The sequence below is a fragment of the Chiloscyllium plagiosum genome, unplaced genomic scaffold (genome assembly GCF_037043375.1).
Source record: "Chiloscyllium plagiosum isolate Xiang-an unplaced genomic scaffold, Cpla_swu_hap1 HiC_scaffold_26, whole genome shotgun sequence".
NCBI classification, from domain to species: Eukaryota; Metazoa; Chordata; class Chondrichthyes; order Orectolobiformes; family Hemiscylliidae; genus Chiloscyllium; species Chiloscyllium plagiosum.
The window spans coordinates 48,653,131-48,681,113 of record NW_028270164.1 but is presented as its reverse complement, the minus strand read 5'-3'; the positions used below and the strand labels follow the sequence as shown (position 1 = coordinate 48,681,113).

At 48.0% G+C, this 27,983-nt stretch overlaps 1 protein-coding gene across 7 annotated transcripts in view; it reads left to right on the top strand.

The window, feature by feature from the left end:
• Positions 1-437: 437 nt before the first annotated feature.
• Positions 438-27,983, top strand: part of LOC122562944 (sphingomyelin phosphodiesterase 2-like) — a 50,189-nt gene continuing 22,643 nt past the window's right edge. For 4 of the 7 annotated variants that reach the window (XR_015750957.1, XR_015750958.1, XR_015750959.1 and 1 more), the window contains exons 1-8: positions 438-541; positions 6,657-6,737; positions 16,871-16,967; positions 18,795-18,871; positions 19,992-20,085; positions 20,874-20,963; positions 26,504-26,586; positions 26,679-26,811. Coding sequence is in view for 4 of the 7 variants with exons in the window: in XM_087973683.1 (XP_087829809.1) it covers positions 537-541; positions 6,657-6,737; positions 16,871-16,967; positions 18,795-18,871; positions 19,992-20,085; positions 20,874-20,963; positions 26,504-26,586; positions 26,679-26,811 (660 nt within the window). In the remaining 3 variants the exon portion in view is untranslated. Of the gene's footprint in view, positions 542-5,728; positions 5,881-6,656; positions 6,738-16,870; positions 16,968-18,462; positions 18,680-18,794; positions 18,872-19,991; positions 20,086-20,873; positions 20,964-26,503; positions 26,587-26,678; positions 26,812-27,983 lie in introns of those variants that run through there. The other 3 variants (XM_087973684.1, XM_087973686.1, XM_087973685.1) reach the window with 3 other exon arrangements.

Below are 27,983 nucleotides of genomic sequence, written 5' to 3'. Positions count from 1 at the left end.
AACCCATATTACTCCTTCAATTACCATCGTTAAAGAGCAGATAATCTGCTTGTTATCTTAGTTCTGTTGGAGAACATTGTGTGCAAGGTTTCTTGCATAACAACAATCTCCAGACCGTAAAATTATTTAGTTCCTTTTAAAATGTTTCAGGACAGCCCAAGGTCATGGAAGGCACTAGATAAAACACACATTTTACTTTTGTGATCTTTTGCAAATTAAATTTGTGGGGCAGACTGTGTAAGAATATATTTTAAAAATAGACAAAACTGTGGACGGAATTAATTTAAATCATATTCTCAAACCACTTGCCTTTTCCTGCCGTGTTCTCAGAGTTGCTGATAAGACAAACCTTTGAACCAAAGCATTCGTCAGATCAGGGGTGAGACTGACTCTATGGGCATCAGAAGACTGTTTCCAGCAAGGTCATTGTTTAGGCCAATAACAATAGAGCATACAGTCCAGTGTGAAAGAGTTTCAGGCTCTTCGTTACTGTTAATATACCGTATATGTTTGGAATGAATAGACTACTGTAAGACATGAGGTAAGGTTGCGTTTGGCAGGGCAATGTCTGTAAACTAAACGATTCTAAAAGAGATTACATGCTTTCCTGTGGAAAGTAAATTATGTGGAGAGCATAAGGAGGCTACAAAGGGATATATCATTGACAGGTTAAGTGAGTAGGTACAGATCAGCTGAAAGGAGTGTAATGTGAGGAAATGTGGATTTATCTATTTTGGCAGAAAGAAGAAGCATATTATCCAAATAGCAAGAGATTACATTCAGTTATTCAGGTTATATCTTGAATAATGACAGGAATCAATGCCTTTGAAGGGATGTGGTGGGAGATTACGGATAAAAAACTTCAATATTGTGAGTAGTTGCTGTTGTTGATAATTCCTTATTAAAGGTGAAAATTAATGCCAACAGTGAATTATATGTATGAACATCACATGAAAGCATGAGACCACATCTGGAGTGTTGTGTCCAGTTTTGGCCTCTTTATTTAAGGAAGGATTTGCTGTGCTGGAGACAGTACAGAGAAAGTTTCCCAGGCTCATGCCTGAAATGGGCAGGTTGGACAAGCTGGACTTGTAGCTGCTGGTCTTTAGAGGGCAAGAGGTGGCTTGATTGAAATTTACAAATCTTGAAGAGTTGTAACAGGTTGGATATGGAAAGGATGTTTCCACTTATGGGAGAAGCTAGAAATAGGGTTCACTGTTTCAAAAGAAGCTGTTGCCCATTTAAGACTGAGATAAGGAGAACCATTTTCTCAGTGGGTTATGAATCCACACACTTTGCTCAAAAGGTGATGGAGGCAGAGTCTTTGAATATTTTTGAGGCTTGAGTGAATAGATTCCTGATGAGCAAGGGGTGAAAGACTATTGGGGATGGATGGGAATGTGGAGTTATCAGACCGCCCATGATCCTATTGAATGTTGTGGAGGTGCCAGTGTTGTTCTGGGGTGGACAAAGTCAGAAGTCTTACGCCACCAGCTTGTAGTCTAATTTGTTTATTTGAAATCACAAGCTTTTGGAACGCTGCTCCATCAGGTGAAGTGACTTCACCTAATAAAGGAGTAGCACTCGGAAAGCTTGTGATTTCAATTAAACCTATTGGACAATATTCTAGTGTTGTGTAACTCCTGACTTTACTGAATGTTGAAATAGAAACACCAAGTAGCTTGCTCCTGCTCCTAATTCATATGTTTTATTTATATTCTTTTTTTGAACTAAGTTGCAATTTAGACACTTGGGTATAAGCTTTGAAGAGCTCCTAGTCCAGGACCCAGGAAAACTTGGTGCCAGATCCAAATGAGCATCATGACAAGGGAAATCATTGTCAGCATTTGTTCCTGCGAGTAAGGAGTGCTTGTCTCTGTCCTGCTGAGCATACAATCCAGACTGCTGCCCGTGTATTGACATGATGACTGTGCATTGGATGTTGTCCTGGTGATGTCAGTGATGCCTGCTGAATTGAAAACCTGTGAAACCCAGCACCTTCTAAGAATGGGAAAGAAGAGAGGTTAGGGAAGCATAACCTCAGATTTGGGAACGGTTGCTGCTGATGACTTTGGCTGTCAGGAGGGAGCTGATACCAGCAGTGAGTTATGTCTGTGGACAGCCGATTGATCTTGACCAAATGACTGTCTCTTGGCTGCGAGGTTGTACAAGTGGGTCACTGCTATGCAAGTGCTGTACTGTAATAGCAACACCCAGTTCAAAGCTCAACGGAGAGAGGAAATCAGAGAAATTTATTTATGCAGTTTGTCATGGAATTTTTATTATGGTATATTCATCAAAGTGCACCCCTCAATGTCACTCTTGCTTATTAAATGTACACATTTACTTTGTTTAACTGTTACTGGTAAGATGTGAACATTTATTATGGCTTAGATTTGCTTATCTTGTTACTATCACAGTGTCTCGTCTATTAAACTGGTAATGCTGGTTACACCCATACTGTTTGTGCAAGATTGAGAGTAAATATTTAACAGGCTTCCTGCTCATCAACTTGCAGTAGTTGGTACAACTGGCAAAGTTTTAGATTAGACTATAATTATGATTAAACAATGTACTGTCCATTAGTGGCTCTAGCCACAGCGCACACAGCATTTATCAATCTGTGAGTTTTTCAGATGTTTGTCAATGTATTTCCTCCCCGTGAAACATGTCAAAATTTGAAGTTTGTTGTGACCCCTCTCCATGTGAATTGATAGTGGAGATGAGGAGGGGGATGCTGCTATAAGAGTGAGAGAATAGCTGTTGTAACTTAGTCACAGCTCCATGACAAACATTGCCTCAGAGCTTGGGGCCCCTCCACTTTGTGAAGCCCTGTCCTAGGATCTGTGTCCACATAAGATTTGAGAGATGTGTTTGTTGAAAATAGGAAGAAGCCTTTTAAGGCCTTGAGCTTGTTCTGCAGTTAAATTTCCATCATGGCTGATGTATATTTTACTTCCATTGTTCCAATTTCCTTAATACAGCTGCCTCCCAAATATCAATGTCAGTTTTGGAACTTTTGTTTGACCCCTCAGCTTCAACAGCTGGGAGAGGGTTCCAGATATCCATATCCTTTGAATGTAGAAGAATTTCCTGACATTTGTCCCCGAGTTGCTGCTCTAAATTGGTGATGTCCATTACTCCAGATCCATCCCACTAGACGAAACAATGGATTTCTGTCGATCAAAACATTTGATCAACTTAAAAGCCTTAATTCGATCACCCCTTAATCTTCTGAATTTGAGGGAATAGATTTCGGTGTAGCCTGCTGTCAAAATTTAACCTGCGAAGGGAGTTAAAGGAAGTTTCTGCTTTATTCATACTCGGGGTGTGGGTGTTGCTTGCTAAGCCAGCAATTGTTGCCTGTCCTTAATTGCCCTGCAGGAGGCGCTGGTGGACTGCCTTTTTGAATCATTGCAGTCTGTGTGGTGTAGGTACACTCAATGCTGTCAGGGAGGATAAATCCCAGGCAGGACTTTTGACCCAACAATGGTGAAAGAATAACAATGTATTTCAGAGACATGATGATGGGTGGTTTGGAGAGTATTTGTGGGGTGGCATCCAAAATATCTGCTGTTGTGCTTCTATGTGGTGGAGATCATGGATTTGGAAGGGCACTTGGTGAGTTTCTGCAGTGTATATTGTTGATGAGACACACTACTGCCATAGTGGATTGGTGCTGATGGCAGTTGTAGGTGGAGTACCAATTAAGTGGGCTGCTTTGCCCTGAATGGTGTTGAATTTCTTGATTTGGACTCCACAACCAACTGATGAAGGAGCAGCGCTCCGAAAGCTAGTGCTTCCAATTAAACCTGGTGTTCTTTGATTCTTAACTTTGAATTCCTTGAGTCTTGTTGAGCTGCGCTCATCCAGATGAATGTCTTGAGTCTTGTAGATAGGCAGGCATTGGAGAAACAGGTGTTGAGTTACTTGCTGTAGAACACCTAACCTCTGACTTTCCTTTGTAACCACAGCATTTATATGGCTCATCCAGTTCAGTTTCTGGCCACTGACAACCCCAGCATGTGGATGGTGGGGTTATTGCAATGGTCACATCATTGAATTCTAAGGGATTAATTGTAAGGGATACTAAGGGATTAAGGGAGATGGTTATTACATGTGGCTGAATGTTACTTGTTTTTCCACATTTAGTCAGGGCATGCATAATGAAGAGCTGATAGAAAGAATTTGAATTTATAGATCAGCTGCTCAGGCCCTTCTATTCTAAAATGTTTTCACAGCTTCATCAGTAATAGCTACATCAAGTACTACAGGGACAGGAATATTCAAACTGCAATTAATACAGTGTAACAAACATGACAGCCACTTTATACACAGCAAGTTGCCACAAAACAGCAAATGGCCCCATAGCCTTCTGGTCTTGATGTATGATTTGAAAGAGGATCATTGGCTCAGACTCCAGAATGTGCTGATCTTTCAAGGTCTATGTTTTAACTGAACTGTTCAAATGTGAAGATTGGAATACAATAAGCATAGTGTTTTTTGTACCTGCAGGTGAGTTAGTAATCAGAGGATTCAGATTGCTATATGCAGAAAGGAAAATTCTCTCTGTGACGCATCCCATCATAATGTTTAACATGATATGTTGTTCAGCGTTATTTCATTGCCTTCGAACACACTGGATTGCTCCATCCTTCAGTCCCCTGGCCGCTGAGAGTAACTGGCCCAACAATCAATTCGACCACTTTACTACAGTGATTTCACCCAGTTTTCAGACCTCGGGCGTGCCCTGGGAAGGAAGGATAAGAGAAGGAAAGCTTCTTTATGCAGCGAGTTGTTGTGATCTGAATTGTAATATTTGAAATAGTGGCTGATTGTGTAGTGATTTTCAAGAGAGTTGCTGAAAATACAGAACAATGGGGGTAAGAGCAGGGGAGTGGAGCACCTGTGATGCCAAGACATAGTGTGCTGAGTGCTGAGAAATGGAATTTGATTGGTTGGGGGTTGTTTTTTGACTGATGTGAACATAATAGGCCAAAAGGGCCTTTTTCTGTGCTGTCAATCTCTCTATTTTGATGAGCAGGTACATTGGACCAAGTAACCTCCTCTGCATTGTATGAAGTGGGATCCCTTACATCCATCTTGACAGTTGGTTTAATGTTTCATTGGGAGTACATTGCCACACCTAATCTGATGCAGTGTTAGCCTGAATAAATGCTGAAATCCTGCTCTAGGGCAGGACACCATGAGTTTCTGGCTTGGAAATCAGCTACCGTTAAGGCTAGCAGTATGTGAAGGGATCTATGAGTGTGATCAGAGCACAGTCACTGATGGAATTTCCATTGTGAGTACTCTGGACTCCCTCTCACTAACAATGGGCTGTGAGGACCATGCGACCACTCACTGTGATATTTGATGCTGGCCTTATGTTTTATTCAAGGTTAAATCTTTGCAAAAAGATCTTTGGAAAATCCTTCTGTTGTGCTGATTTTTTTTTATAAATAAAAAGCTTGATTATCAATTAGTGCCCGGCTTTTTAAGTAGGACTTTTTAAAATTCCTTTCCATTTGCACTTGAGGTTCTGTGACTGGGTGTGATCAATACTGAAGTCAGAGGCAGCTGACTGGCCCTTGGCTGCGACTGAACTGAAATGTGTCCGCTTCTGTGGTGTGATTCTGCTGAGGAATCACTGTGTGTAAATGGGAAGGGAAATCTCACTGCAGTGTCACATGATCCTAAACAGAACAGGCAGGATCAGAGCTCCTGGTTGTGCAAGCATTTTGGAATTCGTCCGAATTGTTAGCTGTACTCTTGGTTTATGTCCAGTTTCATGTTTTGCTTACATCCCATCAATTGCTGCAATGTTAATTCATCCTGAGAACCTCTTTGAGACTTAGTGACACAAGGCACAGTCTAAATGTAAGTATTAATCTGCTTTGTACTTGCATACCACTGGTTAAAGATTCTCTGGTTTGAGGGACGCATCCTGGGTGATGGAGGTTTTGTTTTTAAGACTAATCTCCCTTGAATGGGAATTTCTAAACCTGACGTCGTGGAGTCTTTGTGCCTTTATAGAATTTTTAACTGTTGAGTGCCCTGGGTATGAGAGCTCCTTCAATGTCAGCAGTATTGGCCATTTGAACAGGCCAGAAAAATAGTGGAGGGAGGATGGCTGCCAGTTAATTAATGTGCACCACTGATTCCCTGTAGTGAGGCAGGATGGAGGCTGCAGATAACCTGGAGCAAGGGGTCTCTCAGGATGGCTTGGGGCATTAGATTGGAGAGGTGGATGTGGATTACAGGGTAGGCCTTGATGTGACATGTAAGGGGTTTAACCAGGAGGAGATAGAAATCTCCTGGGCAATTCAAACAAACAGAAGTGACAGGACATTGCACTGAGGTGATTTCTAACTCCTTGGCATGGTCGAGATCCCTCTAATCCCACCTTTTCAACTCCAGATGTTGGAAAAGAAATAAAATCAGATTTAAATGCATAGAGGATATTGTAAATTTTGTGCAAATGTCTTTATTCTCTTTGAACACTTTTTTAATTCATTTGCACTCGATTCACTTTCAGTGTGTGCTACTTGGCGGTAAACTGTCTTTGGTTTGTTCAATCTCAGACGCTGTATCAAATTGACAGAAGCCTTATGCTGCAGAAACCTAAAGGTTCTTTTCTTTTTCCCCTGTACTAGCTGTGGAGTTTGGCCTTGTGAACCTGTCGCCATGTCTGAGGCATCTGCTGTAAGGTTCAGGGTATTCACACTCAATTGCTGGTAAGTCTTGAGCCTTTCCTTCTGGTTATTACACCACCAGATCTACATTCAGATTGCACATGGTGTTTCAGTGCAATGTGAGCTCTACCTCATCTTTGTTTCAGCTCCGTTGTTCGGTTTATTCAGGCAGTTCCTGTCTTCCCACAACATTATATACGAGCAGGTGTTTTGGAAACCTTTAGATAATATGCAAAAGATGCAGAGTAAAGATGACCTTTTTTTTGTTTCTCAGCGTGTTATGGTCTGGACTGCACTGCAACAGATTTGATAAGATTCCAAATAAAGAATTGATTCAGTGCATGAAGGTGAAAACGTTGCAGTGCTATGGGGAAAGAGTAGGTGAGTGAGATTTGAGTAGATACTTGTTTTGAAGATCTCACACAGACGCTGAAAGCCCATTTGACCTCTCCTGTGTTCTTTAATTCTAATTGGGTAAACTTACTAATTGCCACAAGAGGACCTTTTTAGCCCCATATGTTAAATTTATTGCACCATTCTTTTGCATTATTTAGTGATTTGAGTTGGTTGGATCTGCAATTCTAATTTAGAATTAGATTTGTCACTCCTTCATTTGTTACTTACTGGGCTACAGTTCCACAGGATCCAGCAGCTTTCCAGTAACTGGCCATCTTGTGTATACCTGGATCATCATTCTTAGGGGGGTTTGTAATTATGATGGGTGACAAAGCCATACCAGAATCATTCCTGTGAGAAAGGTTTCTATGTATCCTTTCCAGAGTCGCAGTTAACAGCAGGCCGGTTAAAACTATTTTATTTTTCTTTGTTTTCCCTGCTGCATCTTCCTTGGGGTTAGCAGCTTTGAAGCCTGCACTGCTGCGTATTTGAGGTTCACATATTCCCAGTGGAATAGCAGAGTTGGAAAGTCTATACGGAAACCTATCATCTTCAATCACTTTATATTCTTTCCAAACTACCAACCTTATGTAAAAGCTTTTTAAGCCATGGCAAGACAATACAGTTACATAGAATCTACAGAAAACAGGTCACTTAGCTCAAGATTTCCTGCATCTCCTCATCTGATCCCGTTAGCATATCATTCTGTTCCCTTTTCCCACAGGTGTCCATTCAGCTTCCCTTTCAATGCATCTGCTACTTGCTGCAAGTACTCTTTCTGGCAGCGAGTTTCACATTCCAACCACTCTCTGAGGAATAGTAACACAGTGGTTATGTTACTGAGTTCCTAAGCCATTGGCCTCAGTTAATGATTTGTAGCGATGAATTCAAATCCCACCATTGTAGCTGGCTAATTAAGTGAAGTGATTGAAAGGATTAAAAGCTCGTATCAGGAATAGTAACTTTGACATCATCAGATTGTTGTAAAAGCCTGCCTTTAAGAGAACGGAATCGGTTGTCCATTCCTGGTGTGATTCCAGAAACACAGGATTGTGGTTGACTTTTAACTGCCCTTTGCAGCAGTAGTTAGTCGCTCATTTGTACCAAACCGCTGAAAGCAAGATTAAAACAGAACAGCCAGTATCAACCACTGAATTCAGAATGACTAAGCTGATAACCCAGCCCAGCTGATCTTGCAAAGCCTAGCACATGAGCATCTGAGCTTTTGTGCCAAATTTGCAATCCCACAGACGAGTCAAGCAAACAACCTTAATGATGTTATTCTCAAGTACCAACCTTACGGCCAACTCCATCACTATCTGTGAGTTATCAAACTGGCAGCACTGACTGACCAGAGGTGGGTGCAAGTGGTAGGCAATTAATAGGGAGTGATCTTTTGAGTCCTCACCATTGAGCACCTTATGAAAATGCATGGTATTAGGTCAGTGGTGAGCACAAAAGTTTTGTGCTAATTGCTTACTACTGCCTTTCCTTAATATTCCCCACATTGAACACCACTTGGGAGAAATGCTGAGGGTGTTAAGAGAATTTAATGGGCTCTATGTGGGGTTTTCACTGAGGAAAGTGGAACTATTGCTCAGTTTTCAGATGACACAAATGTCGGTGGGAAGACAAGTGGTGGGAATGATGCACAGAGTTGAGAGAGAGATACAGACAGTTTAAGTGAGGGGGCAGTTTCTGAGCGTAGTGAATCTTTGGAACCTTTACAGCAGAAGGCTGTCAAGACTGAGTCATTAAGTGTATGCAAGGCCAGGTAGAAAGATTTTTAATAATAAGGAACCAAGGGTTTTGCAGAAAAGTGGAGTTGAAGATTATCAAATCAGCTATGATCTAGTTGTACCACATCATTAGTGCTCATTGGGGTCTACCATAACCTATCCAAACTTTATTAGATCCTTGGTCCAACCATGGAGTAAAGAACTGCATTCCAGAAGTGAGGTGACAGCAACTTCCTTTAACAGCAAGGAACCAAAGTGGGGAAACAGAAGGAAGGAACAGGCAACAGTAACTCTTCACTGGTTGGAACCATAATTAGCATGAAAAAAGATAGCTGTGGTTGTTAGAGGCCAATCATCTCAGTCCCAGGACATCACTGTAAGTGTTCCCCAGCAAGATGGATACCCCTACAGTCTTCAGCTGCTCCATCAAAGACCTTCCTTCCAACACAAGGTCAAAAGTGGTGATGTTTCCTCATGATTGCACAATGATCAGTTCCATTCATAAATCATCCATTATCAAATTAGTCTGTGCCTGATGCACCAAACGTGGACAACACTCAAACTTTGGCAAGTTAAATGTACACAAGTGTCAAGACAAGAGAGGACCGAACCATCTCATCTTTGATATTCAATGTCAATTCTGTACTATTACAGAATACCTTACCATCACCATCCTAAGCCACTGTTGACCTGAAGCATAATTGGGTGGAAACATAAACACAATTGGCTACAAGAGCAGTTTAGATGCTGGGAATCCTGCATTGAATAACTCACCTCCTGGCTCCTCAAAGCCTTCAATTATCTAAATCAGGAGTGTGTCATAGAATCATACTGTACAGAAGTGGCCATTTGGCCCATCCAGTCTGTACCATCGAAGATATACTACAATCTTATACTAGTCCCACCTCCTAGCACTAGGCCCATAGCCTTGAATTTTATGACATTTAAAAAAAAACTTGGATGAGCACTTTGAGGTTGCGAGGTTTCCAGCCTCAACTACCCTCCCAAAGCAGTGCATTCCAGAACTCCACAACCCCCTCGGTGAAAAAGCTTGTCTTCAAATCCCCTCAAAGCCTTTCACTTTAAAATTACTCCCTCTTCTTATTGATCCTTCAACTCGGGACAGCAGTTTTTTTCTGTCCTGTCTGCCCATACCTCTCATAACCTTATTCAACTCCATCCCCCCCATAATCTTCAATTCTCCAAAGAAAACAACCCAGGCTTATCCAGCGTTGCTTCATAGCTGAAATGTTTCATTCCAGGCAGCATCCTTGTGAACCTCCTTTGCACCTGCACCATTGCAATCACATCCTTCTATAGTTTTGAACAGTACCAATATGACCTCCATGATCTTATAATCTATGCCATGACTGATAAAGGTAAATGTCCTAATGGCCTTTTTAACTAGTTTATTAACCTGTCCTGTCACCTTCAAGGATCTCTGGATAAGCACCCTCTGTTCCTCCTGAGCTTTTAGAGTCTTGCCATTCATTTGAATGTTCTTTATCTCGTTCCTCCTTCCAAAGTGCATGACCTTACATTTGAGGTTTAAATTCCATCTGCTATTGATCTGACTAATCTATTTCTCTTCTACTGTAATCTAGCACCTTCTTCCTCCTGTCAACCACCTGACCAATCTTTGTGTCAAACTTATTAATCCTTCCCACATTCTCCGCTGCATTATTTATGAATATCACAATCAGTTAGGGTCACTGCGCTGATTCCTGTGCTGCAGCACTGCACACCAGGCCTGAGTCATGCAAATCTCTACAGCAGACCTCTATCTCCTGTCACTCGACCAATTTTGGATCTAGTTACACTGGATCCCATGAGGTTTTACCTTCTTTATCAGTTTCACATGTGGGACTTTGTCAACGGCTTTCCTCAAATCCATATAAATTATATCAGCTACCCTATCCATACCTAAACACTTAGTCATGTCCTTGAAAAATTCCACCAGATTCATTAGGTATCACCTCCCTCTGATGAACCCATGCTAACTATCCCTGATCAAACCTTGCCTTTAAATGGAGATGAATATTCTCCTTCACTATTATCTCTCATAGTTCCTCTGCTAGTGTGGTAGAATACTGTCACTCACCTGGATGTGTGCGCCTCCAGTAACACTCAGGAAGCTTAATATTATCCAGGACAAAGCACCCACTTGCAAGACGTCCTGTCTACCACCTGAAGCCACCACTCCCTCCACCGCAGGTGTACAGTGACAGCAGTGTGTCCCATCCACAAGTGCACTGAAGTCATTCATCAAACCTTGCCCAGTGTCAGGTCCCAAATCCACATCTCAATTATCTGCCAGAACAAGGGCAGCAGACTATGGAAACATCACTCCCTGCAAGTTCCCCTTTAAGCCACACCTTATCCTAAATTATGCAACCATGTCACTCTTCCTTCACTGTCACTGGGTCAAGATCCTGGACTTCCTTCCTAACAGCACTGTGAGTGTAACTGCAGCACATAGGCAAAAGTGGTTCAGCACTGTTTCCTGAGCAAATATAAGGATGGTCAATAATTGCTCGTCTTGTCAGTGATGCCCACTATCTCATGAGTTAACAGAATAAATGTTGTTTTTCCTGAGTTTGCTAGCAATCAGGCTTATGGGTTTAACTTTTGGAAGATTTTTGGAATAAACTCTCATTTCATTGTCTTTTCTGAACTTAGGGCCAAGATTTAAACATTCTGCAGCATTTGACAAAGAGCAATATATAATATCCAAAGTAATCCTAAATAATTTCAGTGATTTCATGAAACTCTTACATTACCATGACAATTCAGAGTGATGCATTCACAATTGATGTAACTGAGGGGCTGTTTGGTAATCCTGATTTTATTGGGTAACTGTGCTAATGATCTTGTGATTTAGGCAGCATGGTGGCTCAATGGTTAGCACTGCTGTGTCTCAGCACCAGGGCGCAGGTTTGATTCCACCCTTGGGTGACTGCGTGGAGTTTGCATGTTCTCCCTGTGTCTGCGTGGCTTTCCTCCCCCAGTCCAAAGATGTGCAAGTTAGGTGGATTGGCCATGCTAAATTGCCCATAGTGTCCAGGGATGTGCAGGCTAGGTGTGTTAGCCATGGGAAATACGGGGTTACAGGGATAGGATAGGGAGATGGGTTTGTGTGAGATGTTCTTCAGAGGGTTGTTGTGGACTCGATGGGCAGAATGGCCTGCTTTCACCCTTTTGGGATTCTATAATTCAGTAAGACTTTTACACTGTCAATGAGCAACTGCTCAACAGAAGTGGCTATATGAGAACCAACTGTGTTCCGAGATGTATTTAATTACATTGAACATCAGGGTGTCACCTGATCCCTACACAACTGGAATTCTGCAGTGTCAGTTTGCTATTCCCTTTCACTGCCTCTTGGTCCAGGCAATAAGTGTTGACAGGCTATATAATTGCAAGGTGGCAAATTGGCAATCATGAGCAGGTACCTGGTTTGACTTCTTACTTTCTTCACTCACTAATGCCATTCTGCCCTGCTGAATGCAGTAGCTGCTGATTTATAAGAATAGAGATGCACTCACTAATCAGTTTGTATGTTTCTATTCTTTCTTTGTCGTCAGCAGTCACTCAGTAATGACTACGATTGTCCATCTAATGAATTCCCTGTCACTGGGTAGGTTCTGTGGGCCTTGGTGGCTGATGAGCCCAATCGTAGAACCGCATCCCTGACCATGCATTCAGGAGGTGGAAGTGGTCCTTAGTGTTGACATCACTGGCATTCCTTTCTCTGGTTCCACTCATAGAACAGAGCTGAATACACATACTGCAGGAAAATTTCGCTGCTTGGAAACATGGAACACGAAAAGCCCTTCGCAACTGCATGCTGCATTCTCTTGATTGATGTCATTAGTTTAGACAGAACCTTTAGCAATGCTCATACAGTCCACAGGTCTCGACACCATGGGGCTGCTTCCAGATACGGACTGACACCTCTATCAGGAGAAAGTGAGGATTGCAGATGCTGGAGATCAGAGCTGAAAATGTGTTGCTGGAAAAGCGCAGCAGGTCAGGCAGCATCCAAGGAGCAGGATAATCGACGTTTCGGGCATGACTCTCCTGCTCCTTGGATGCTGCCTGATCTGCGCTTTTCCAGCAAAACATTTTCAGCTCTGACAACTCTATCAGTCCTCTACTAGTTCTCTGTAATCAAGAAAGCTTAGTTTCAATCCGCAATATTGCTGATTCTGCATTCATTTTTCTGCCAATCCTGTGTGTCCAAATGTTGCAATGCCTCTTACACAATCAAACATTACTGGGTTTTCCTGGTTTCTGTGCCTATGTAATTGAAGGTTGGATTAGAGAATTGCAACAGCATACTTTTCTGTATTAGCAACATCCTTCTGATAATGGTGAGCACTCGACAAACATTGCAAACAAGCAGGGATAGACAAAAAGCAACACGGCAAGCGTAAGATAAAAGCAGTTGTCACATCTCACTGGGTCAGGGGCCTAGAGATCAAGCCCAACTACTCCTGGAGTCATCACAGAAGTTAAATTTTTAAAATGTAGGCAGCATTTCCTAATTTACCTATCTTTTAGACCCAGCTTGACAGGAAGTGGACCAGAGTCGAAGAGTGGCACTGGAAAAGCACAGCTGGTCAGGCAGCATCTGAGGAGCAGGAGAATCGACATTTCAGGCATAAGCTTTTCATCAGGAATGAGGCTTTAGGCCAAAGGGGCTGAGATTAATGGGAGGGGGTGGGCTGATGGGAAGGTATCTGGGAATGTGATAGCTAGGTGAAGGTGGGGGTGTGAAAGTGATAGGAGGATGGAACAGATAGGTGGGAAGGAAGATAGACAGGTAGGACTGTTCGAGAGGGTGGTGCCGAGTTGGAAGGTTAGCACTGGGACATGTTGCTCCCGATGTTGTCTCCTTTACGTTGGGGTGACAGGACGCCAACTTGCGGATCATTTCAGAGAACATCTCTGGGACACTGCACCAACCAACCCCACCGCCCTGTGACCAAACACTTCAACAACTCCCCCCCCCCACTCCAGCAAGGGCGTGCAGGTCCTGGGACACCTCCATCGCCAAACTGTAACCACCTGACACCTGGAGGAAGATCACCTCATCTTCCACTTTGGGGCCCTCCAACCACCTGGGATCAATGTAAATTTCACCAGTTTCCCCATTAACCCCCCCCTCACCCACCTGATCCCAGTCGCAACCTTCCAAGTCGGCACCACCCTCTCGAGCAGTCCAACATATCCATCTTCCTTCCTATCTATCCACTCCCTCCTCTCCGACCTATCACTTTCACCCCAACTTTACCCACCTATCATATTCTCAGCTCCCTTTCCCCCATCCCCAGCCCCCTCCCATTTATCACTCAGTCCCTTGACCCACAAGCCTCATTCCTGATGGAGGGCTTATGCCAGAAGCATTGATTCTCCTGCTGCTTAGATGCTGCCTGACTGACTGTGCTTTTCCAGCGCCACACTTTTCGATTCGATCTCCAGGATCTGCAGTCCTCACTTTCTCCTAGAAAGTGCACCAGGTTCTGTACTTAATCCAAATGCCTATATATTACATCTAATTAGATAAAGCCACAGGTAAATAATTCAAAATTAATGTCACTCAGAGCCTTTAGGGAAGGAAACTGTCAGCTTTATCTGGTCTGGCTTACATGACTGCAGACCAAAGCGATGTGGTTAACTGCCCTCAGGGTAACTCGGTAAGGGCTATAAATGCTGACTAGCCATTGATGCCCTCATTGTGTGAATGAATTTTTTTAAAAACCGCCAGTGTATAATTCTATCCCAAATTGGCCTTGAGGAAGTGGCATTGAGCTACTGCATTGAATTTGATTTGATTTATTGTAGTCACGTGTACCTAAGTACAGTGAAAAGCTTTGTTTTGCGAGCTGTACAAGTAGATTGTAGCAAACAAGCACATAGACATCATAGCGCGCTTAACCAGAGTGGGGCATACACGTTACACTGCACAGAGATGCACAAAGCAGGATCAATATTATTTGAAGTTAGAGAGTCCACTTATTAGCCTAGTAATGGCAGGGAAGAAGCTATTCTCGAATCTGTTGGTATGCATGTTCAAGTGCCTGATGGGAGAGGTTGGAAAAGAGCATTACCGGGGTGGGGTGGTCTTTGATGTTAGCAGCCTTTCTATGGCAACGAGAAGTGTAACTGGCTTCCATGATGGATGGGAGGTTGGCTTCCGTGATGGTCTGAGCTGTAATACTTATGCTCCTGGGCAGAGCAGTTGCTGTATCAGGCCATTATGCATTCGGATAGTACGTATCTGTCAAACTTGGTGAGGGTCTTTGTGGGCATGCTGAATTTCCTAAACCACCCAAGGAAGAGGCGCTGTTGTGCCTTCTTCGCTGTTGCATCCATTTGGGAAGACCAGGGCAGATTGTTGGTTATTGTCACTCCTAGAAACTTGACGCTTTCCACCCTCTCCACCTCCGCTGTGTTGATGTAGTTAGAGGCGTGACCTCCTCCTTTCTTCCTGATGTCAGTGATCAGTTTTTTTTGTTTTGCTGACATTGAGAGTGAGATTATTATCATTGCACCATGTCAGCAAACCCCTTATCTCCATTCTGTATTCTCACTCATCATTGTTTGATATCTGTCCTACCACGGTGGTGTCATCAGCAAACTTGTAGGTGGCATTCATTTAGAATTTAGCTATGTTGTCGTGGGTGTACAGGGGCTGAGAATGCATCCTTGGGAGATCCCCCCCCCCCCCCCCCCCCCCCCCCACTGTTGAGGGCTGTTGTGGAGAAGGTGCATTTGTCTGTCTTCACTGATAGTGGTCAAGATGCTGAGGATCCAGTTGCAAAGAGGGGAGCTGAGACAACCGTCAGTGTGGTGTAAGTACACCCATAGTATGCTGTAACAACTGTTGAAACCAAGGAGCTTGTTATGCTACCTCAGGGGCAGTTATAAGTCAGATACTGAAATGAAACAAAGAACTGTTGATGCTGAGGTTCTGAAATGAAAGCAGAAATTGCTGGGGAAACAGCAGTTCTAACAGTGTCTATGGGGAGAAAGCAGAGTTAAAATTTCGAGTCCCATGATCCTTCAGTTCTGACGACTGGATCCACATTTAGTGTATTGCTACAGCAAGTAATGGAGGTATGAACCCTTATGTGAGTTTGTTTTGCAAATATATGAAATCCCACACTCTCGCAATAACATGTGTATTTGTAGAACATTTTATGACAAAAAAAAAATCAGTGTGAAAGAAAAATTACTGGAGATGCTAGAAATCTGAAATAAAAATGGGGGAGTGCTGGAATCCTCACCCACTGTACAGAGGGATACAGAGTTAACATTTCAGATTGATGCTCCATCATCAGAAGGAGCAAGAGTTAAAAACTTGGAGTGGTTTAGGGAGGACATTATAGAATTTCAGGCCGAGGCAATTGATTTTCTGTACTGTGTAGTGTATCCCAAGCTATGTACCAACAAGATTGATCAGTAAAGTCCTAAAGGATGGCTGAAATCTGAGTTCAGCTGCCTCTATACAAAATACTATTCTTTACTTCACACCTGAGTTAGAAAATGATTTAATTCAACAAAAAATCTTTACTGAAGATTTTGTTTCCTCTTGGAATGACTTTCCACCAACAGGTGAATAAACCATTCCGAGATGTTATAATCTAAATAATCAGCCTCTGCCATCCAAATTCGGAAACATTTGGTGCACTGCTCTCCCGCATGCCTCCAGTCATTTTATTTCTTGCCACCTTACCTTACCACTGCTACCTTAAATGAGTAATAAAAAGAACGGGATGTTAGAGCTAATCATTTAATCGAAATGGTTTTGACATAAACAGTGATGTTAATGAGTCTTCACCTTTCTCTTTTTGGAGACTGGCAATCCCAAGTAAGTCTGCTCCATTCAGTTCCCCTCCCTCAGGAGGCCAGGCAATAACTGTAGTTTCTTCATTTCATCTTTCCATCTCCATGTTGTAAAACTGCAGGCAGTGCTACAGTGTATATATTTGGTGTAAAAGTGACTGATGACAATCTGCTTTCTGTCTTTTCCAGGGGGATCCGTTACCTTAGCAAATGCTGCAGGGAGCGTTATGAAATGATTGCTCTGTTACTGAGTCAGGAGAGGTATGATGTCGTCCTGCTGCAAGAGGTGGGTTTAGTCTTGCCTGTCAGGCCGCCCTCATTGTTTTACAGCAGTTCTGCAGTCAGCTTTGTCCTTCCAGTTTTATGTCAGGCTTTTGGAGTCTGTTATGGGCATGTGTCAATGTGAAAGACAAGGAGAGAAACCGTAAATTAACAGACTAAATGCCCCTCTCAGATTCATTGCTAGGGCACCATGGGGTGGGGAGCAGCGGGTGAGGTCATCATAACACAGTGACTGACTGGCTGAGGAGAAAAATGTTAAAGAGTGATCCGTTTTAATGGATGAGTATCAAACTTCCATGAAGTTGCACGAATAAACCTAAATTAATAAATGTGATCCGAGGTCACACTCTTGGAGTAGCACTAGTGTAGGATTTCTTATTGTATTGTAGCAATGTATGTTAACCCTGACGCTCAGCTGAGTTTCTGATGGCAAAGCATATTTATGTGCCTCTCATATTCCATGATGCAAAATCCAGAGACCACTTAACTCCTGGTTGCATTGAGTGAAATAGGCAGGTGTGTGCCCAGTTTTAGTTTTCGTTTATTCATGGAATGCAGAGCTTGCTAGCAAGGCTGTGATTTATTGTCCAGTCCTAATTGTCCTTGAGAAAGGGGTGGTGAATCACCAACTCTAATACAATAGAGAGGTTTACTGTACCCTTTCATAGGACAGTTACAAATCAACTTCATTGTTGTGGAACTGAAGTCACATGCAGGCCTTCTGCACATAACATCATTACTGAAGCAGATGGGTTTTCACAGAAATTCAGTTATGATCACCATTTCTAATACTTTCTCTTGATTCCAGAACGATTTAATTAATTGAATTTAAATTCCATTGGAAGCCTGCAGGATATTCCTGAATACTTTGTAACAGTCACTACACCAGTGGGAGCAGCTGGGAATGTGCTCTGAATTTGCTTCCAGTCGGTAACAGACATGAACCAAATGACTGAAGGTGGGGATTATAAAAATACAGGACAGGAAACTCTCAAAATGCTATATAAATACAGTTTGACCACGTGTCTCAGAAATGTCTCAAGTCACTTCAAACAGAATTGCTTAGTTTTGAGTTCAGAAACTTAAATCACTTGAACATTAGTTTGTGCATCACAACACCCCACAAATAATAATGAAATGAATAGCCAATTTTATGGGTGGGGTTGTGAGAGAGGTATTGGTTGGAGTACAATGAAAATTCACTCCTTGTCATCACTTAATCTCACGAGGTTGAATTTTAGTTGAGCAATCTACCCAATAATTGACACGTTCAGCCATGCAATACTATTTTTCATGTAAACTGCATTAATAGATAATGCGCTGAAATTGTAAAAAGCTAATCCTTCTGCCCTGTCGGTAAGATAGTTGTCAGCCATGGCACTGTGGTAGCACTTTCACCTCGAGGGCAGAAATTCTGTCGCAATCACTTGAGCACATAATCATATCTGACGCTGTGTTGCAGTATAAAGAGAGCACTACACAGTCAGAGCTTTCCTCTTTCGAGTGAGACTTTGTATGGTGGCCTCCTCGAATGGAAATAACAATTTCATTGGATTATTTTAAAGGCAAGCAGAGGAGTTCTCCTTCGTGCCCTACCCAAAATTTACCCATCAACGGATATCAGATTTTCTGATTGGTTATCATGTTATGGTGTTTGCTGTAAACAGAAGAGCTGCTGCATTTCCAACTTTTGCTGCAGGAATTAAACTTTGGAAGGTACAGTGAATGCAAAAGGCGCTATATAAATGCAAGTCTTCCAAGACTTAAATGGAGCTGACATCTCAAAAGCAAAAGAGTAGAAATAGAAGCTGGATGTTATTTTGTTTTGCAGGTGTGGAGTGAACAGGATTATCACTTCTTGAGAAGCAAATTGACAAGTACCCACCCTTATTCAGTGTATTTTAGAAGGTATGCAATTATGTCTGTTCCAAAGAGAATCGCCGATCAAGGCATCTTCTGCCTTTTGAAAGGCACTGCTAGACAGAACTGCAAACGAAATTATACACTGCACACAAGAACACGAGGGGGTGGATCAGTATGAATCTGAACAGGCCGTGATTTATTTTTTTAAAAGTCAAAGCATTCAGGGCTTTACTGTCATTCTCTCGGAATGGGTTATATTGTAGGAAGGGCAGTGGTGGATACTGGGACTGCTGTACATTTCCAGTCGGTTCTGCTTGATATCATGCCAACAAAGGATGGTGGAGATAAACAGAACTTCTCTGTCAACAGGAGAATTGGGCACAGAGCAGAAACGTAGCAATGTCTGACCGAGTGGATAAAGTTCACCAATAAGTTGCACTTACTCCAATTGGTGCCTCATATCAGAGGTCTCCATTTTGATGTACTCCATGGCTATCTTGTTTGTGAATGGTGGAACAGAGGCTGGGATTGCTGGTGTATGATACTGGTTTAGGAGTGTAATATTTTTAAAAGTGGTGAGAGCAGTGTTGGGTGTTTGGGAGCCTCAAAGTAGATAGTTCACCCAGAGAATTGAGGGGGCATGGATACTCGGTTGATCTTGGTGGCAGTGTCTCATTTAATTAAATGAGGCATAAAGGTGGGAATTCTCTGACAAGATGATGCATTGAGTCCGTGGGTAGGGTACATGGCAGTCTGTGGGATGGGATGGGGAGGTCTGTAGGCAACTGACAATAAGATTACATCCATGGACTCCTTCCAAGCCCTTAGGGATGTGCATGGGGCACTCCAGCTCCTCCTGAACCTTGGAGTTCAAAAAAAAAACACATTTGCAGAGTTAATTTGGTCTTTTCTGACCAGTTGGCACCTCTGACTGCAATCAGAGTGTCAGGCTGCAGACTGTGTGTGATGTCCTTGACATTAAGCACTGTGATGTACGTGGGGGGGGCATGCTGTATTTGGACTAAATGGTGATTCCTGTTTTTGTGCTTTTTGTTTGTCATGAGTGAGAACAACTGAATTTTGAAATGAACATTAAAGCTGATGAGAGTGGGTGTGTCTGATTATTGACCAGTATTTAGAATGTGTTTCATTGACTGTCTTTCAGTGGAGCTATAGGAAGTGGACTCTGTGTCTTCGCCAGATACATAATAACTGACTCCTTCCTCTACCGCTACTCCCTGAACGGTTACCCTTACAAGGTACAGTGGTTACGTTTTGGGCAAGAATCAAATCAATCTTGAACTCCTAATCAATGGGATCTTGCTTGTTGGTAGTGCTTCCATTTATCTGGTGCAGGTTGTGTTATGAAGTTTCCCAATGACTCGGCTGGTTAAGGGAGCAAGTCACAAACACGTACATTCAAGAGGATCTCTAATGTTTTCTTTGTTCATTGCTGAATTTGGCCTAGATAGGGATAGGATGCCTGTAACTAACTGAACTGGAGAGAGGATGAGGTCACGTTCCACATCTCTGTCCAGTGATGTTTATATTTTTGGGCAATATTTTGCAATGATTTGAGATCCCTCCAATTGCTCAAAAGGCCGACAGGTGTAAAACACTGTAGATGCTGGAAATCTAAACTAAAAGCAGAATGTTCTGGGTATGCTCAGTGGGGCTAGCAGCACCTGTGCAGAAATTTAATAAACCTTCCCAGACTCTACAACCAGCATTTGGTCAGCATGCTCCACTGAGATGGGTTTCCATTAGGGGCTAATGGAGAGAAAATTAACAGGGAAAGGAAAATGAAAGACTGTGTCTATTCTGTACAGAGCAAAGTATTTGTAACATATAATCTGCCCAAGAAATTGTTTGGTGGGACTGCAAGCAATGTTTGGCACTTCTGAGATGCAGCCAGTACTGTAGATACTCTGGGAGCAAGGTCTCAGCAGGCTTCTATCCAACTGCATTGCCACGGTGATAATGCACAGATTTTTTTACAGATCAGTGGTGCTCTGATGGAGAACTAACACACGGTCCTGTCTTTTAGTTGCACCATGGTGACTGGTTTGGCGGGAAATCTGTCGGCTTAGTTATTCTGAACATAAAAGACCTTGTCGTTCACGTCTATGTCACACACGTAAGTGGGAGTTGAGAATTCCGGCTGGCTGTGTGTTGGTGAGAATGACAATGTAAACAGCAGGTCGGCTGCCTAGCTGTCTCCATGCATGAAATCACAGCCTTCTAACAGTATCTGTCTGCCTGTCAGCGGTTGCCATATGGTGGTCAAGCCTGCTTCTCTCACAACTACTACTTCATTACTTCTGTCACTTTCTCCGTTTTGGATCATGCTTGTAACCTCCCTATTCCCCCTTTCCCAGGTCGCTCACTGTCTCATCCTCCTGTCTCTCTCATCGCAAGTCTTCAACCCAATCCCTCCTGCTCTCATTCTCTGTCTCTTGACTTTTGTACTGCGCTCTCTCTCTCTCACTCTCTTTCTCTTTCTTTCTCTCTCTTTCACACTCTTTCTCTCTGACTTGCTCTCTTTCTCTCCCTCGCTCTCTTTTTCTCCCTCTCGGTCTCTCGCTCTCTTGCTCACGTTCTCTTTCTCTCGCTCGCGCTCTCTCCCTCGCTCGCTCTTTCCCTCGCTCGCTCTTTCCCTCGCTCGCTCTTTCCCTCGCTCGCTCTTTCCCTCGCTCGCTCTTTCCCTCGCTCGCGCTCTCTTTCGCTCGCGCTCTCTTTCGCTCGCGCTCTCTTTCGCTCGCGCTCTCTTTCGCTCGCGCTCTCTTTCGCTCGCGCTCTCGCTCGCTCGCGCTCTCGCTCGCTCGCTCCCTCTCTTTCGCTCCCTCTCTTTCGCTCGCTCTCTCTCGCTCCCTCTCTCTCGCTCCCTCTCTCTCGCTCCCTCTCTCTCGCTCCCTCTCTCTCGCTCCCTCTCTCTCGCTCCCTCTCTCTCGCTCGCTCCCTCTCTTTCGCTCGCTCTCTCTCGCTCCCTCTCTCTCGCTCCCTCTCTCTCGCTCCCTCTCTCTCGCTCCCTCTCTCTCGCTCCCTCTCTCTCGCTCCCTCACTCTCGCTCCCCCTCTCTCGCTCCCTCTCTCTCGCTCCCTCTCTCTCGCTCCCTCTCTCTCGCTCCCTCTCTCTCGCTCCCTCTCTCTCGCGCCCTCTCTCTCGCGCCCTCTCTCTCGCGCCCTCTCTCTCGCGCCCTCTCTCTCGCGCCCTCTCTCTCGCTCCCTCTCTCTCGCTCCCTCTCTCTCGCTCCCTCTCTCTCGCTCCCTCTCTCTCGCTCCCTCTCTCTCGCTCCCTCTCTCTCGCTCCCTCTCTCTCGCTCCCTCTCGCTCGCTCCCTCTCGCTCGCTCCCTCTCGCTCGCTCTTTCGCTCTCGCTCTCATTCGCTCTCGCTCTCTTTCGCTCTCGCGCGCTCTTTCTCCCTCGCGCGCTCTTTCTCCCTCGCGCGCTCTTTCTCCCTCGCGCGCTCTTTCTCCCTCGCGCGCTCTTTCTCCCTCGCGCGCTCTTTCTCCCTCGCGCTCTTTCTCCCTCGCGCTCTTTCTCCCTCGCGCTCTTTCTCCCTCGCGCTCTTTCTCCCTCGCGCGCTTTCTCCCTCGCGCGCTTTCTCCCTCGCGCGCTTTCTCCCTCGCGCTCTTTCTCCCTCGCGCTCTTTCTCCCTCGCGCTCTTTCTCCCTCGCGCTCTTTGTCTCGCGCGCTCTTTGTCTCGCGCGCTCTTTGTCTCGCGCGCTCTTTGTCTCGCGCGCTCTTTGTCTCGCGCGCTCTTTGTCTCGCGCGCTCTTTGTCTCGCGCGCTCTTTGTCTCGCGCGCTCTTTGTCTCTCTCGCGCTCTTTGTCTCTCTGGCGCTCTTTGTCTCTCTGGCGCTCTTTGTCTCTCTGGCGCTCTTTGTCTCTCTGGCGCTCTTTGTCTCTCTGGCGCTCTTTGTCTCTCTCGCGCTCTTTGTCTCTCTGGCGCTCTTTGTCTCTCGCGCTCTTTGTCTCTCGCGCTCTTTGTCTCTCGCGCTCTTTGTCTCTCGCGCTCTTTGTCTCTCGCGCTCTTTGTCTCTCGCGCTCTTTGTCTCTCGCGCTCTTTGTCTCTCGCGCTCTTTGTCTCTCGCGCTCTTTGTCTCTCGCGCTCTTTGTCTCTCGCGCTCGCTCCCTTTCGCGCTCGCTCCCTTTCGCGCTCGCTCCCTTTCGCGCTCGCTCCCTTTCGCGCTCGCTCCCTTTCGCGCTCGCTCCCTTTCGCGCTCGCTCCCTTTCGCGCTCGCTCCCTTTCGCGCTCGCTCCCTTTCGCGCTCGCTCCCTTTCGCGCTCGCTCCCTTTCGCGCTCGCTCCCTTTCGCGCTCGCTCCCTTTCGCGCTCGCTCCCTTTCGCGCTCGCTCTCTCTTTCGCTCTCGCCCTCTCTTTCGCTCTCGCCCTCTCTTTCGCTCTCGCCCTCTCTTTCGCTCTCGCCCTCTCTTTCGCTCTCGCCCTCTCTTTCGCTCTCGCCCTCTCTTTCGCTCTCGCCCTCTCTTTCGCTCTCGCCCTCTCTTTCGCTCTCGCCCTCTCTTTCGCTCTCGCCCTCTCTTTCGCTCTCGCCCTCTCTTTCGCTCTCGCCCTCTCTTTCGCTCTCGCCCTCTCTTTCGCTCTCGCCCTCTTTCGCTCTCGCCCTCTTTCGCTCTCGCCCACGTTCGCGCTCGCTCACGTTCGCGCTCGCTCACGTTCGCGCTCGCTCACGTTCGCGCTCGCTCACGTTCGCGCTCGCTCTCGTTCGCGCTCGCTCTCGTTCGCGCTCGCTCTCGTTCGCGCTCGCTCTCGTTCGCGCTCGCTCTCGTTCGCGCTCGCTCTCGTTCGCGCTCGCTCTCGTTCGCGCTCGCTCGCGTTCGCGCTCGCTCGCGTTCGCGCTCGCTCGCGTTCGCGCTCGCTCGCGTTCGCGCTCGCTCGCGTTCGCGCTCGCTCGCGCTCGCGCTCGCTCGCGCTCGCGCTCTCACTCTCTCGCTCGCGCTCTCACTCTCTCGCTCGCGCTCTCACTCTCTCGCTCGCGCTCTCACTCTCTCGCTCGCGCTCTCACTCTCTCGCTCGCGCTCTCACTCTCTCGCTCGCGCTCTCACTCTCTCGCTCGCGCTCTCACTCTCTCGCACGCGCTCTCACTCGCTCGCTTACTCGCTCGCTTTCTCACTCTCTCGCTCGCTTTCTCACTCGCTCGCTTTCTCTCTCGCTCGCTCGCTTTCTCTCTCGCTCGCTTTCTCGCTCTCTCGCTCGCTTTCTCGCTCTCGCTCGCTTTCTCACTCTCTCTCGCTCTCTGTCTCCCGCCCCCCTCTCTGTCTCCCGCCCCCCTCTCTGTCTCCCGCCCCCCTCTCTGTCTCCCGCCCCCCTCTCTGTCTCCCGCCCCCCTCTCTGTCTCCCGCCCCCCTCTCTGTCTCCCGCCCCCCTCTCTGTCTCCCGCCCCCCTCTCTGTCTCCCGCCCCCCTCTCTGTCTCCCGCCCCCCTCTCTCTGTCTCCCGCCCCCCTCTCTCTGTCTCCCGCCCCCCTCTCTCTGTCTCCCGCCCCCCTCTCTCTGTCTCCCGCCCCCCTCTCTCTGTCTCCCGCCCCCCTCTCTCTGTCTCCCGCCCCCCTCTCTCTGTCTCCCGCCCCCCTCTCTCTGTCTCCCGCCCCCCTCTCTCTGTCTCCCGCCCCCCTCTCTCTGTCTCCCGCCCCCCCCTCTCTGTCTCCCGCCCCCCCCTCTCTGTCTCCCGCCCCCCCCTCTCTGTCTCCCGCCCCCCCCTCTCTGTCTCCCGCCCCCCCCTCTCTGTCTCCCGCCCCCCCTCTCTGTCTCCCGCCCCCCCCTCTCTGTCTCCCGCCCCCCCCTCTCTGTCTCCCGCCCCCCCCTCTCTGTCTCCCGCCCCCCCCTCTCTGTCTCCCGCCCCCCCCTCTCTGTCTCCCGCCCCCCCCTCTCTGTCTCCCGCCCCCCCCTCTCTGTCTCCCGCCCCCCCCTCTCTGTCTCCCGCCCCCCCCTCTCTGTCTCCCGCCCCCCCCTCTCTGTCTCCCGCCCCCCCCTCTCTGTCTCCCGCCCCCCCCTCTCTGTCTCCCGCCCCCCCCTCTCTGTCTCCCGCCCACCCCTCTCTGTCTCCCGCCCACCCCTCTCTGTCTCCCGCCCACCCCTCTCTGTCTCCCGCCCACCCCTCTCTGTCTCCCGCCCACCCCTCTCTGTCTCCCGCCCACCCCTCTCTGTCTCCCGCCCACCCCTCTCTGTCTCCCGCCCACCCCTCTCTGTCTCCCGCCCACCCCTCTCTGTCTCCCGCCCACCCCTCTCTGTCTCCCGCCCACCCCTCTCTGTCTCCCGCCCACCCCTCTCTGTCTCCCGCCCACCCCTCTCTGTCTCCCGCCCACCCCTCTCTGTCTCCCGCCCACCCCTCTCTGTCTCCCGCCCCCCCCTCTCTGTCTCCCGCCCCCCCCTCTCTGTCTCCCGCCCCCCCCTCTCTGTCTCCCGCCCACCCCTCTCTGTCTCCCGCCCACCCCTCTCTGTCTCCCGCCCCCCCCTCTCTGTCTCCCGCCCCCCCCTCTCTGTCTCCCGCCCCCCCCTCTCTGTCTCCCGCCCCCCCCTCTCTGTCTCCCGCCCCCCCCTCTCTGTCTCCCGCCCCCCCCTCTCTGTCTCCCGCCCCCCCCTCTCTGTCTCCCGCCCCCCCCTCTCTGTCTCCCGCCCCCCCCTCTCTGTCTCCCGCCCCCCCCTCTCTGTCTCCCGCCCCCCCCTCTCTGTCTCCCGCCCCCCCCTCTCTGTCTCCCGCCCCCCCCTCTCTGTCTCCCGCCCCCCCCTCTCTGTCTCCCGCCCCCCCCTCTCTGTCTCCCGCCCCCCCCTCTCTGTCTCCCGCCCCCCCCCTCTCTGTCTCCCGCCCCCCCCTCTCTGTCTCCCGCCCCCCCCCTCTGTCTCCCGCCCCCCCCTCTCTGTCTCCCGCCCCCCCCCTCTCTGTCTCCCGCCCCCCCCTCTCTGTCTCCCGCCCCCCCCTCTCTGTCTCCCGCCCCCCCCTCTCTGTCTCCCGCCCCCCCCTCTCTGTCTCCCGCCCCCCCCTCTCTGTCTCCCGCCCCCCCCTCTCTGTCTCCCGCCCCCCCCTCTCTGTCTCCCGCCCCCCCCTCTCTGTCTCCCGCCCCCCCCTCTCTGTCTCCCGCCCCCCCCTCTCTGTCTCCCGCCCCCCCCTCTCTGTCTCCCGCCCCCCCCTCTCTGTCTCCCGCCCCCCCCTCTCTGTCTCCCGCCCCCCCCTCTCTGTCTCCCGCCCCCCCCTCTCTGTCTCCCGCCCCCCCCTCTCTGTCTCCCGCCCCCCCCTCTCTGTCTCCCGCCCCCCCCTCTCTGTCTCCCGCCCCCCCCCTCTGTCTCCCGCCCCCCCCCTCTGTCTCCCGCCCCCCCCTCTCTGTCTCCCGCCCCCCCCTCTCTGTCTCCCGCCCCCCCCTCTCTGTCTCCCGCCCCCCCCTCTCTGTCTCCCGCCCCCCCCTCTCTGTCTCCCGCCCCCCCCTCTCTGTCTCCCGCCCCCCCCTCTTTTTCCCCCCCCCTCTCTGTCTTTTTTCCCCCCCCCCCTCTCTCTTTTCCCCCTCCCTCTCTCTCTCTCTCTCTCTCTCTTTCTTTCTCCCACCCCGGCATGCTCTCCTGCCAGCTCTCTTGCAGTTCCTCACCTCGATCAATCTGAAGTGCAATGTTTTGTTGGTTGATGTTTTGCTCTTGGCATTTCCGCTGCTCCTTCTCTCCTGTTGTACAGCTTCACGCCGAGTACTGCAGGGAAAAGGATGATTACCTCCCACACCGTTTGCTGCAAGCCTGGGAGCTCGGCCAGTTTATACGGTAAGAAGGCTGTAAGTCCCAAGCTGCTGCTCCTTGCTGCTGGAGAGCCCAGGACGTCCTGTTGGCACTCAGACCTTCTCTTTGTTCGGCAGGCATACGGGCAAAACGGCAGATGTCATAGTTCTGGGCGGGGATTTGAACATGCATCCATGCGACTTGGGGAACCGACTCATTCAGTGCTACACAGGGATGAAGGACTCATTCTTGGAGACTGAGAAATTTGAGGTAAGCTTGTGTCAGAAGCTCTGATCGTTTCATTCATGTTCTCAATGTTCCAAAAACGCACATCCCAGATGGCCTCCTTCTTCAAGGACCGCAATTTCCCCCCCGACGTGGTCGACGATGCCCTCCACTGCATCTCTTCCACTTCCCGATCCTCCGCCCTTGAACCCCGCCCCTCCAACCGCCACCAGGACAGAACCCCACTGATCCTCACCTACCACCCCACTAACCTCCATGTACAGCGCATCATCCGCCGTCATTTCCGCCACCTCCAAACGGACCCCACCACCAAGGATATATTTCCCTCCCCTCCCCTATCAGCATTCCGTAAAGACCACTCCCTCCGTGACTCCCTCGTCAGATCCACACCCCCCACCAACCCAACCTCCACTCCCGGCACCTTCCCCTGCAACCGCAGGAGGTGCAAGACTTGCACCCACACCTCCCCCCTCACCTCCCTCCAAGGCCCCAAAGGAAACTTCCATATCCGCCACAGATTCACCTGTACCTCCACACATATCATCTATTGCATCCTTTGCACCCGATGTGGCCTCCTCTATATTGGGGAGACAGGCCGCCTACTTGCGGAGCGTTTCAGAGAACACCTCTGGGACACCCGGACCAACCAACCCAACCACCCTGTAGCTCAACATTTCAATTCCCCCTCCCACTCCACCAAGGATATGCAGGTCTTTGGACTCCTCCATCGTCAGACCACAGCGAAACGACGGTTGGAGGAAGAACGTCTCATCTTCCGCCTAGGAACCCTCCAACCACAAGGGATGAACTCGGATTTCACCAGTTTCCTCATTTCCCCTCCCCCCCACCCTGTCTCAGTCAAATCCATCAAATTCAGCACCGCCTTCCTAACCTGCAATCTTCTTCCCGACCTCTCCGCCCCACCCCAGTCTGACCTATCACCCTCACCTTGACCTCTTTTCACCTATCACATTTCCGACGCCCCTCCCCCAAGTCCCTCCTCCCTATCTTTTATCTTAGCCTGCTGGACCAACTTTCCTCATTCCTGAAGAAGGGCTAATGCCCGAAACATCGATTCTCCTGTTCCCTAGATGCTGCCTGACCTGCTGTGCTTTTCCAGCAACACATTTCCATCTCAATGTCCCAAAGCCAGACCAGAGTTCCTTCAAGTGTAATCACTGTTCTAATAACAGAAA